Here is a 13,669-nt window from a genome sequence, read left to right as displayed (position 1 = left end):
TACTAGCCAATTACAAGCAGAATATCTTTACATTTTAAGAATTAATCAGATCTCAAAAAGAAATAAAAGAATTAATCACAGCCAATACATTTAAGGCCCAAATCAAAGTTTATGAACACGTAAAACAAATGAAAGAAATATTTAGCAATCATACCTAAAATATTTATAAATATTTGTTTAAAGATTATTCTAATTTCATATTTTTCTGTATCTGTCAACTGACCAAAAAAGAATATATTTTGTGCCTCTGATGAAATGTTTTGAAATTAGAAATGTTTTAAGAATAATCAAGGTCTTAAATAAAATAATCAATTAAAATATGCAGTCAATTCTTACTACTTCATTCTCATAAAGAAACTTCAAAGAGACATTAAATACAACAGCTAATCTCAAAATATAATTGTTATTATTCACTGAGCATTCCTCCAGTTAAAGTCTATTACAAAGATGCTAATCTCATTTTTTAATTTCAAGAGGAAACAAAGTACATCAATGTTTAATATAGATCTAAACTTCCATTAACCACCATATTAATGTAATATTTCAAAAGTGTGTAACTTCAGAATATAATGAACTATATAATAAGATTAAGATTTCAATAACTGATTAAATTATACAGTTCACAGGTAATAAACACTCTCAACCTAGAATATGACTGATAACTTCACTGTTTCAGTGCCATGAAGTAAAACCATAAAACAAAATCCATGTAGAAGGCATCAGAGGAAAACAAAGAAGTAAAAAAGGGATAAGAAAGAAGAAAAATGAAAAAATAAAAGGTTTAAGTTACCTGCTGATGAATCAGCCACTAATCCATCAGGTTTGGACTCCTCAATGAAAACAAAAAACATAAACAAATGTATTAAAAGGAAAAGACTATATTGTTACAATTGTCAATGTGAAAAACAATCTCTGAAATAGATTCTGTCAGGTAAGTGGCAAGATTTCGATGAAAACCAAATCTTGGCCTGCTCACATCCTTCTAGATCTCTAAGATACCACTAGGCTGTCTGGCATAATGATTTAACTGTAGGTCACTGCCTCTAAGAATGTGTTAACATATTAAATTTTCATGAACTTTGCCAAGATGGCATCTTAAATTCCATAAATTCAGTAATAACATAAGTTAATATAATGGAATAGGTTGCCATGCCCTCCTACTGGGATTTACCAACCCACATCTGTCTCCTGCACTGGCAGGTAGGTTCTTTACCACTGGTGCCATTTGGGAAGTCCCTATTATAAAGTTAAAATAGTCATCTCAAATGTAGTAAACAACTTCCTGTGTTTTCAAGTACAGAAAATAATATAATACAGCACATGTTTGATTGCTAATGGCATCTACCTAAAACATGAGTAAGTGAACTGTAAGTATTTTAGATTACTAAAACCCTCTTTAATGCATCCTCAATTATAAAAGCTGAGTAGTAATAAGGCTGGTGTCTTGTTATCCATTTATTTTTCTGTTCTAGTCCAAATGACAACTTTTGGGAAAAAGATAAAAAGGCAAAGACAACTGGGAGTCATGTGCTAAGATGCCATGTGCTATCTTAATGTGCTAAGTTTGCAGAGGGATCACTAATTACTTTATAAAAGTGTTAAAGGATGTCATTTTTATTCACAGAAATGAAAACTATATACATATTTGGTAAAAGTCATCATTCTACGATTTTTTATGTATGTTCATATAAAAGTCAAAATAACTTTAGTATAAAAATCATAATTTGTTAAAGCTTTTTTTAGAAAATACATTAAAGAACATTATATATAATGAATCTGAGATAGCAAATGAAATCACTCAAAATAACCACTTTGCATACTACAGTGATTTTCTTGTTCTTTTCTGTATAATTTTTATAAAGTTAAAGTTGTATGGTAGGTATGCATCTGTGTACAAAGACACAATATTTGTTTTTTAAAATCTAACATGAATACAACAGTTTTCGCATGCTTTCAAATAATCACCACTAATATTAACTATAAGCAGTTAATAATAGTTCTTTCCCTACTAATAGACATTTTAGTGATTTCCAATTTGTCACAAATACAAGTGCTTTGAAGTGCTTCATGATTGTTTGAACCTATATTTTTTAACCACTTATGTATATTGTCAGAAAATAAGAATAATGTGGCCTGGTATAAAAAAAAAAAATCCATAGGTAAATGATCCTTTTGGCCTCACTGCAGCATGTAGGATCTTAGTTCCCTGACCACAAATTTAACCTGCACCCTCTGCAGTGGAACTGCAGAGTTTTTAATCACTTCAGGGAAGTCCCACAGGTAAATGATTCTTAATGGAGCACTTTTAAAGAGTTATATCTGAGCTTTCCATATATTGGTTATATTGGTTTGTACTCATTAGAATTTCAAAGGATACATATGTAGGCTAACAAGCACAGAGAAACAATTAGGAAGCTATTCATATCATGCCACTTGTTTACAAAAAAGCATTATACTTAATTTAAAGCAATGAAAATGAACAACTAATAACACACTTTAAGTATTTAAAAGCAATTACTTGTTGCTGCAGCCCTTGAAATTTTTCTAATTCTTTCTTTAATTCTTCTGAGTACCATTTTTCTTCCTAAGGAAAGAAAAGGTTTTAATCAGAAAAACTTTTTAAAAGGTTTTATTTATCTGATACACTGAAAATAAACAAGTATAATCATTTTTATTTTACCTTAAGTGAAGCCTGTAGGTCTTGGACCTCTTGTCTGAGTAGTGTTATATCATCTCTAAACATAAATTGGAAAAAAGGAATTAATGGTTAATTTGCTTTAACAATCATGGCTAGTGAATATACATTAATATTCTAGTTTTCCCAATTCTTAAAAAAATTCTATAGATTTTATATATAGTGGCATATATACAGTCCTTGGGAAAATAATTTTATTCCTAAATATACTGTCTATCAATGGAAGAACACTTTTATCATGGAAACAATAAAGCTGTCAAGTACTGAGACAAAAGCAAAAAGCCTCCCATTAATTTACCAGCAATAAGCATCAACAGCTTCCTACTGCAGTTAGTATAAAATCTAAAGTCATTAACAAGGACTATAAAAATCTGCACAGTCTAATCCCTACCTTACCACGCTCACCCTTATTCACTTAGCTGTAGCAATGCTGGCTCCTTGCTGTTTCCTGAGTCTGAAATGCTCTTTCCTGTCAAAACCTCACCTTCTGTTCCCCTCATCTAATAGTGTGACAAACAATGGTTAAGCAGACAACTCGAAGCCCTTATGCAGAAGACATTCCATGAGAAAACACATTTGCAATTACTCTTCTAGATATGAAGAACATATTTTATCCTCTTGGATTATAAACAGCAGAAAAAGGGACTCTCCTTGCTCCATGCCACTCCAATGACTGCCATGGTAGAAGACTGAAATGAGCTGATTGGGAATACTCATGTGCACTGATTCTAGTACAAAAGGAAAAGAACAGATCAGTTCTAACGATGCAGAAGACCAAGTCCACACCAGCACAAGCATATCAGAAAGTAAAACATAATGGGACATACTGGTAGGAAAATTATTCTCTAGGATGGGAGTGAAGATAGAGTAAAGAAACAAAGTCAGCTTCATCTGTGAAACATGGTTAACAGTAGAAAAGGAACCTCTACCTTTCAAAACCATTCATACATAAAGAACTCATTATTCAACAGAACTTGTCTACGCCAGACTCTCAAGTCATTGAGTTTAATGGAGGAAGAAAACACATAAAGAGTAACAGGCCATTAGTTCTACAATAGAAACGAAAACAGAAGCATAAAGATAGTGATCACGTCTACCTAGAAGCACTTCATGATGGAGATAAACTTTAAGGTGTCTTCTTTAATCTCTGAATACAAAAGTAAAACTAGATAATATATTCCTGCTTTTTTCTTGTCTCTTAAAATTTGCCTTTTATGACACTTCCATTAGTTTTCATTTCTCTGCTGCGTGTCTGTGTGTCCCCATCCTTCCCTCTCTCCCCCCATGTGGTCCTATGAACTCATCCAATGCGGAGAAACCACAGGCTAACTGGAGAAACCTTGGTCTTAACATGTGTATGAAAATGTGTGTATAGGTTTTAAGTTTTCCCTACTCTTTATTAATATTCCAACTCCATGTATAAAACAAAACAATGAAGAGACAGATTAATAACAATATGTAGCAATGGCTCATATTAAATTGAACGAAACTGCAAGGAAGATCATTTTAATTCAACTTCTAATTGGATGCCGTTACTCCAATTAATCTTTCAAAAAGTGCCACTTAATAAATTTTTGAAAGTAACTTGTCTAGCAAAAAAAAATCTTCTGAAACATTTAACAGATTGAACAGTCTAGGATATTAACAAAAGAAAATTAGGAAGCATCTATCAAAATTTTAAAGGGAAACTTTATCCAGAAATCCCATTTCTGGAAATATATCTTCCAGATATATTTAAACACATGCAAACAATATGTCCACAAAGACATATACCACCACAACATTTATATGTACAAAATACTGGAAATAGCCTGAATGCTTGTCAACAGGAGAATAGTAAAATTCCATGTGGTCATTAAAAAGACTAAGATAACTATCTTCAATGATAAGAAACAATCCATAGATACAGATAGAAACAAAAGGTATAGGACAATGTAGAACTGTCTTCAATGATAAGAAACAATCCATAGATACAGATAGAAACAAAAGGTATAGGACAATGTAGAACTGCTCTTTTATGTAATTATATACATTTATACATTTCTTTATATGTACACAGATATAAGCATATTGTATATATGCAGAGACTATCTTTCTGTACTATCCTATACAAAAAAGATCTTAATGACCCAGATAACCATGATGGTGTGATCACTCACCTAGAGCCAGATACCCTGGAGTATGAAGTAAAGTGGGCCTTAGGAAGCATTACTATAAACAAAACTAGTGGAGGTGATGGAATTCCAGCTGAGCTATTTCAAATCCTAAAGGATGATCCTGTTAAAGCACTGTACTCAATATGCCAGCAAATCTGGAAAACTCAACAGTGGCCACAGGACTGGAAAAGGTCAGTTATCATCCCAATAGAAATGAAGGGCAATGCCAAAGATTGTTCAAACTATCAGACAATTGCACTCATTTCACATGCTAGCAAGGTAATGCTCAAAATTCTCCAAGCTAGGCTTCAAAAGCACGTGAACCAAGAACCTCCAGATGTACAAGCTAGATTCAGATAAGGCAGAGGAACCAGAGTTTATATTGCCAACATTCATTGGATCACGAGAAAGCAAGAGAATTCCAGAAAAACATCTGCCTCATTGACGATGCTAAAGCCTTTGTGCAAGTCACAATAAACTGGAATATTCTTAAGGAGATGGGAATACCAGACCACTTTACCTGCCTGCTGAGAAACCTGTATGCAGGTCATGAAGCAACATTTAGAACCAGACATGGGAAAAGGGACTGGTTCAAAACTGGGAAAGAGTATGTCAAGGTTGTACACTGTCACCCTGCTTACTTGACTTATATGCAGAGTACATCATGTGAAATGCCAGGCAGGATGAATCACAAGCTGGAATCAAGACTGCCAGGAGAAACATCAACAACCTCAGATATGCAGATGATACCACCCTAAAGGCAGAAAGCGAAGAGAAACTAAAGAGCCCCTTAATGAGGGCAAAAGAGGAGAGTGAAAAGGATGGCTTAAAACTGAACATTCAAAAAACAAAGATTATGGTATCTGGTCCCATCACTTTATGACAAATAGATGGGGAAAAAGTGGAAACACTGACATTTTATTTTCGTGGGCTCCAAATCACTGTGGACAGTAACTGCAGCCACGAAATTCAAAGACACTTGCTCCTTGGAAGCAAAACTATGACAAACCTAGACAGCATATTTAAAAAGCAGAGACATCACTTTGCCAACAAAGGTCCATGTAGATAAAGCTATGGTTTTTCCAGTAATCACGTACAGATATGAGAGTTGGACCATAAAGAGGGCTGAGAGCTGAATAATTGATGCTTTCTAATCGTAGTGCTGGAGATGACTCTTGAGAGTCCCTTGGACTGCAAGGAGATCCAACCAGTCAATTCTAAAGAAATCAAACCTGAATATTCATTAGCAGGACTGATGCTGAAGCTCCAACACTTTGGCCACCTGATGCAAAGAGCCAACTCACTGGAAAAGACCCTGATGCTAGGAAAGATTGGGGGCAGGAGGACTGAAGGCAGAGGATGAGATAGTTAGATAGCATCACCAACTCAACAGATATGAGAATCCGGGAGATAGTGAAGGATAGGGATGGGGGAGCCTGGTGGGCTGTCGTCTATGGGGTCGCACAGAGTCAGACATGACTGATGCGACTTAGCAGCAGCAGGAAAGCCTAGAGTGCTGCAGTCCATGTACTAGCAAAGTCAGGACACAACTTAGCAACAAATCAGCAACAGAATAGCAACAGAAAACAATCAAGCTTTCTTCCTTAGTGGGAATTTAAGACATAAGTTCTCACCAATAGAAGAAAAGCAAAGTTAACTGTTGAATCCTATTCTAAGTAATTATATTTTAGTTTAATTGTTAAAATGGTCAGGTAAAATTGCTAAGAGGCAGAATGTGTTTTGTTTGCTGTTATGTTGGTGAATACAAAAGACAAATTTTTAAAGAAAGCATATCATTCTTTAATAAGCAGAATATGCTAAATATACTCTAACCTTTTAAAAAATCACAATCTTTATTAAAAATATAACCTCTGAAACATGCTACAGACGTTGGTATAGCTGTTTATTGATCAAGGACTGAATAGATTATAACAATAAAAGATCAAAACTATGCTAAATGAAGGCAGATTTAAATCAAAAAATATAAAAACAGGACTCTTCAAGAACTAAGTATTCATGATTAAAGAGTGATATCACGTGCATTCATTTGTTACATTACACTTCAAAGCGATTATACTGTACCGCTTCAGAGCCAAAGCTTCTCCTCCGTGACTTGAGTCATTACCAGCATCATGGACTGCCTCATAGTGTTTGAAAAGTTCATCAGCAGATCCAAGAGATTTCATACACTGTGGACATATGAAACCCTACACAAAGAGGTAGAAAAAAGTTTCAAAATAGTATTTTGTATTGCAAAATAACCATTCCTATGTTATGAAATATAGTCAAATGTAACATTCATAGCAATAATGCCATTAAGTAAATTGTAATTTTCAGTGCAAAGCCTAAATTCTGGTATTGTGCAAAGACACATCACTGCCTATCCTGGCTGCAGCTTACAAAATATTTTTTAAGACCCTTATAACCATCTTTTAGGTTGAATAAATTAATGGCTATAGTACAGAATTCTAATCTGAGAAGTTAGTTCTAATCTAGAAGTCTAGCTGAGAAGACATGCCATCAGATCTTCCATCTCTCAAAATATCCCCCAGAGTAAAACAATATCTGCTACAATCTACTGCACAGGAATGATAACCAAAAAACTAAGAACAATGAAGCATTCTGATCATTGAGAAAAAAAGGTAATATAAATTACCTGTAATTACCACAGAGTATGTGCAATGGTTGAGAAGTATTCTAATCAGTAAATCCCTTCCTAAGATTAACACTATAAAAGCTTAAAGTTAATAAACAGTCCTATAAAATCTTAAAAACTTATTATATGGTATGGCATATAAGGTCCTGCATTTGTAGTCCCCCAATGACCCATCCAGTATAATCTCAGGACACTTTGACTCTCTACAACATGCTTCAGCTATACTAAAGTACCTGTGTTTCCCTGAACACACATGGTGTCTCACACTCTTACACCTGCATATATTGCCTTTTTCCTCCAGCATTACCATCAGACTTCCCACGTGACTGGCTCAGCGATAAAGAACCTGAATGCTAATGCAGGAGATGTGGCTTTGACCCCTGTGTCAGGAAGATCCCTCTGGAGAAGGAAATGGCAACTCATTCCAGAACTCTTGCCTGGGAAATCCCATGGACAGAGGAGCCTGGCGGGCTACAAGCCATGGGGTTGCAAAACAGTGGGACACGACTCAAGAGACTAAACAACAACAGCAAATAACACAATACAGCAACGCTAATCCATGCTTCCCTAGTGACTAGTATAGTACTTTGAACATAACCATATACTTTCTACTCCGTGTATCTATTTAATGAAATACAAATGAACCTGGCAGGGCATAACTTGGCAGGAAAAAAACCAAACAGAAAAGCTTAACAGCTTGCAGATCATAAGCCCTTCCAAGGGATACACTGAGCTAAGTAATAAATATTCCAGATACACAGAAATGAAACATAAACGTATTACTTCTGCTCCTTTGTGGGTGCTGTACAAATAACATACCCTCACATCACTTATTCACATTATATGGCAGATTTAAGGCTCAACAAGGCTGACATTATCAGACAACGGTATGACAGAAGTATATATAAAGAACTACAGGAATACAAGAGAAGTATCCAAATCTGCCTATTGAGCAGTTAATACTGCCCCCAAAATCCACAGACACACACACATATGTGTGTATGTGTATATGTTGACATATGTCTATATGAGTCACTAGAAATAGATCTAAATAGGAATTTACTTGTCAGAAAATAAAGGCACTCTAAGCAAATAGAGAAGCATGAACAAAGGTATAGAAGAGGTATAAAACATAATTATGCTGTATTCGGAAAACAAAGGTATGTTCTGCTCACAGAACCAGAGTGAAGGGCAGGGGCACTGTTCCAGGGGATTGAAAGCATTATCTCCTGTGGAACACCTAAAACAAGCAAAGCCTGGGTACTGAGGATGTGCCTTTAAACATCAGAATAACGCCGTTAGCATCCAGAGATATGTGATGCTCGGCACTGTCTTCTGAATGAATGAATGGCCTCAGCTAGTGTGTTAATCTAGCTGGTGTTACACTCCTGTTTGAAAGCCATCTGTTATCTACCACCATGTTTAGTAATGGTTCTATATTAAGCTTTCTTGGGCATTCTTATAACTTCTGCCCAGTAACTAAAGTACCACACTTAGTTAACATGCTTTTAATGCCACAGCACATAAACCCCTGTAATATTTAGCCTGGCATTTCTCTTTTGTGTCTCAGCTTTCGCTAGTAACTAAAAGGCAAATTATACTGTTCTTCAGGGAATCCATGCCCCAATTATATTATTTAATCTTCACAGTTTTGGCTTTCTGACTATTGTCTTTACTTCCAGGTTTTGTCTCTAGATACTTAAAGATGCCAAAAAGCTAATGATCACATGAAGGTATGTCATACCTTCTTAACACTTCTAAATATTACCAGGTTAATACTCTAGAAAGAACTGATTCATCCCTAAAGAGAAATTTTAGAAATTCAGTAATACATATTTAGCTGTAGAAATATTCCATCTAAGTGAGTTTTCCATGTGATTAGACATGGCATGTTTAAATAAATCTTCAATTTTAGGACATTTCTGATAAAAATAATTCTAAAATACATATGTGTACTTCCTCACCTTCTTAATCTGATGATATTAAACCTTTGCTGAATGTTCCAGAGCATAAATACTAATCACTGAATGGGTGCCTTCCACTGTATTAATTTTGGCAAGTCTCTAATTCCTGTACCCATATTTTATAGTCTTTCTTACACCCTCTCATCTTTCAACAATTATTTTTAAAACTTATTCACATAGTATTTCTAGCAATCCTAGCCTGACATGGATGGGAAGGCTAGATTAAGGGGGAAAAGTTTATTAAAACCACATCACTCACTTAAAATAAAGTACATAAAATAAACTCAGAATGAGTATCTGAAAGATGTCCTATGAATAAAGTGCATGATCTTTAGTTCATGGACTTTGTGATACTAATTCTGGATATTAAGAAACTCCTCTATTTATTTTTTCTAAATTTCATGGGAATTGAGGTTGCTAGATAACTTAGAAACAGTAAAACAGCAACAATAAAACACTAAAATAGCCAGCTGTATTTATTTCCCTTAATCATTCCAAACATCTCGCCAACTCTCTCCCTGTCTCTCTCGCTCACACACACACACAGCTGATTTAAGATTAAAAGCATTAAATTCCTTACTCTTAGTTTTCAGTTCTCTCTAATCCTTTCTCAAATCTACTGTAGCAAAGAACTTAGCTTAACTTGATATTTATGATACCCTATTGTATCAAGTATTCTTTCAGTTAAAAGGAAAGTTCTTACTTAAGTGACAATAGGTAAAACAGTCACTTTTGATTCTGGCTAACCCATAAAGAAAAATTAACCTGTATGCTCCGGAAGGAAGACAACTGGTAACACACTAAGCAGAGTTCCATGAATCCTTCATGCCTCTCTGGTCACATTGCTTCTGCAGTTTAACTGGTATCTGCCTATATGTACTCATTTTCCTACCACACTAGAGAGTGTCTGGTTTAGTTGCTCCCCCCTCAAGTTTTTCTGCGGTTCCCCTTGAGTTGAATCATACATTACACTCTTTTTGCAAATATCTATAATAAAAACTCCCTGGCACAGAGATCATATCTTCTTTACCTTTTATTTCCTTTACCTACCAAAATATCTGGCACATTAGAGGTACCCCATTAATATGTTAAGTAAGTGAAGGTTTGGTGAGATCATTTTCTTATACATCACTACCTCATAGCAAAAAGTCTGACTTTTTATCTTTCATGATAAATAAAGTTTCCTTCTTTTTTAAGATTTGTAAAAGAAATTTTTTAAAAGCTATGTTTCTTTGTTTTTAGAATACTGTCATGCTTTTCAAAGGAAGTATATCAAGATCATCTGAAAAAGTTTTTCCAGCCTAAAAATGGGCAACACTTTCCATCACTGGTTCCCACTCCCAGCCTTCGATTCACACCAGCCTCACACACTACAGGGAAACATTTGAGTGAGCCACTATTAATGACAAGTGTGTACCATTCTGTAACTTCCAACAGGTCTGGGGAAAAGACTGAAACAGAGGTAGATCCAGATTCTGGATCTGCTGTATATAATGCTGTGTATTTTCCCAAGTAAAAACAGTAACAGTTCACATGCAAGGTTCTCTTTTACTTTAAGAGTAAAGCATCTTAATTGAAAGCATTTTAATACATTCATTAATAAAACATTATACAATAAAGATATAACTTACAAATGTTGAAATAAAAAACATTCACTTTATATTTCAAATTTCATGGCAAAATTTATGCAACAATAAGCTTAAACTTTTATGTATTTTACGGATTCACAGAAAGACAGCTGCAAACAGTCAGAACAGCCAAGCCAACTTCCCAAGAGCATCTTTTCCTTACTGAACCTTCTTAGAGCATGCATAATGAAAGCAATCCATATTCCCATGTAGCACAAAAAGTAAGCAACACCGAGGCAAGGAAAAACAAAGCTGTTTTGAGCAACCCATAACCAAGCTGCTGAAACAAAATATTCAGGACCCACAGTAACACTGGAGTCATTAAGAAGTTCCTGTCCTCTTGTCTCATTTTCAGCGTGCACTTTCTGGTAATGCTCCGACAAATCAATAGCAGTTATACATCTTTTCATACATAACGGACAGATGAAACCCTGTGAAATAACAACTTTTAGGAGGATATACACAAAGTTATTTATGAAACAAAACAGAGACAATGAAAATAGACATCCCAGGAAAATAATTAGTATATCTCTTTTTAGTACATGGAAGGGAAATTTTCAAGTAGTAACTGTACAAAGGGTGAAAGACTGCTATCCAAAGTAGGACTCTGAAATTAGTTTCCATCCTTAATGCTGTAAATTCCCACTGGTCAATTTTATTGTTTTAAACAGTTGCTTTTGTTGGAATCTTATTATTCATTTTGTTTATAATACTTTGTCCTTATTTATGTGAGAGCTAGTACTGACAAGCTAGCTGTTATTTTGGATCAAGAAATGATTGGCAGTTTTAACAAATATTTTTATGTAAGATAATGTTCTCAACAAAAAGTTCTTATAATGAAAGCAATTTTCAGTCTTCACCATATTCCACAAGCTAAAGATCCCATTCTTGCCCACACCCACAATTCCTAGCAGGTGACCCCCCTTCTAATTTTATGAGCTAAGTAAAATCATTTTACAACAATCTCCCAAACTCCCTATACCTAACAATATCTGTATTTTAAAATATGGGCTGTTACACTGATCTATGGTTTGTGGTTTTGTCTATAGTTTGAGGAACAGTAAAAGGATAAGAGAATAAAGAAGTTGAGAGTGTCAAGGAGAAAGTAAATTAAATGACAGTGGTGAAGGACAATAGGCTACAAAAGTTATGTCATGAATTTTGGTGTCAAAAATAGATATGGGTTTGAGTCTCAACCAATACTGACTACGTGACTTTTAAAAAATCACTTTACTTTGCTAAACGTCAGTTTCCTCACCTATAAAATGGAGCTAGTATTAGCACCTATTCATCTAGAGTGTATTCTACAGTGTATTCCTTGCCTGAGACATTGTAAGTGCTCAACAAATATTAACTGTCATTAGATGTATGGTTAGAGACTAAATGAAATGAAGACAAGAAAGGATAATAGACTATAAGAAAAATAGAAATTAAAAATCTAAAATAATCAACAAGACCAAAGAAGTTAAGAAGTATGACTATGAGAAAGTTTTTGATATGACAGGCAGTTGATGTAAGGTATGCAGAGATAGGATTTTAACATGCCAGATAAAACTGTTCTGTCTGATAAGAAAATGGGAGGTACTGCCATGGCCTTGAGGAACCAGAGAAGTAATAAAGATCACTGGCATTGATAACATTAAGAACTGGGAGGCTAAGGCTTCCTTGGGTCCTTAATGTCACTCAGGATCATAGCAAGGAAGAAAGACTACAAACAAGATTCCAAAGTGAGACACAAGACAGGTCAGCAGTTAAGAACTAGTTCTGGGCTTGAATCCTTGAATCCTAAGCTACTACACATAGCAGTTTATATGACCTTCAATTTCCTCATCCATTAAATGAGATAAATATAACACCTACTTCATATGGGGAATCTCAGGAGAATTAATGAGGTAATACATGCTTCCCCGGTGGCTCAGCTGGTAAAGAATCCGCCTGTAATGTGGGAGACCTGGGTTCGATCCCTGGGTTGGGAAGATCCCCTGGAGAAGGGAAAGGCTACCCACTCCAGTATCCTGGCCTGAAGAACTTCATGGACTGTATAGTCCATGCGGTCGCAAGGAGTCAGACACAACGGAGCGACTTTCACAGCTCACAATACATGCTAAGTCCTTATCACAGCATCTGATACAAAGAAAACATTCAATGAATGTTAGCTATCATTTAATATCATTGTTCCTTTTGTTGACAATCCTTAAAGGAGATCAGCCAGGGGATGAAAATAAGTAACATGAATTCACTTTTTCTTCTTTTTACTGATGAAAGGGATGTCTTCCTGGAAACCACAGTCCCAGGTACTAAAACTACAGAACAATCATTTTTTTTAAAGAACAATGCGGGTCTATTTAACCATGATATCTTTATGCTGCCTGCCACTTTACTTATTTCTTCACTGTAAGTTTCTACATATCATTCAACCATTCATTCAAAAAGTATTTACTGGGTGTGGTTACTACATCATTATGCTATGGTAGTGAGAACACAATGGTAAAATAAAGCAAAGACCTCATCCTTAATAAGATTATATACTTCTTGAAAAAGTTGCAAAAGAAAATACACTTCATACCTCA

The 13,669-nt window shown here is 35.0% G+C and overlaps 1 protein-coding gene across 2 annotated transcripts in view; it reads right to left on the bottom strand.

Moving 5' to 3' along the window:
• Positions 1-13,669, bottom strand: part of EEA1 (early endosome antigen 1) — a 130,555-nt gene that overhangs the window by 75,181 nt on the left and 41,705 nt on the right. Inside the window, exons 3-7 of one of the 2 annotated variants that reach the window (XM_070370926.1) lie at positions 11,405-11,530; positions 6,934-7,058; positions 2,681-2,735; positions 2,519-2,584; positions 791-830 (exon numbers count right to left, since the gene is read on the bottom strand). In XM_070370926.1, coding sequence (XP_070227027.1) covers positions 791-830; positions 2,519-2,584; positions 2,681-2,735; positions 6,934-7,058; positions 11,405-11,530 — 412 coding nt within the window. The remainder of the gene's footprint in view (positions 1-790; positions 831-2,518; positions 2,585-2,680; positions 2,736-6,933; positions 7,059-11,404; positions 11,531-13,669) is intronic. The other variant, XM_070370927.1, reaches the window with a different exon arrangement.

Source organism: Bos mutus, chromosome 5, assembly GCF_027580195.1.
Source record: "Bos mutus isolate GX-2022 chromosome 5, NWIPB_WYAK_1.1, whole genome shotgun sequence".
In the NCBI taxonomy this organism is placed as follows: domain Eukaryota; kingdom Metazoa; phylum Chordata; class Mammalia; order Artiodactyla; family Bovidae; genus Bos; species Bos mutus.
Note: the sequence above shows the minus strand (reverse complement) of the source record. Positions and strands in the feature narration are given on the sequence as shown.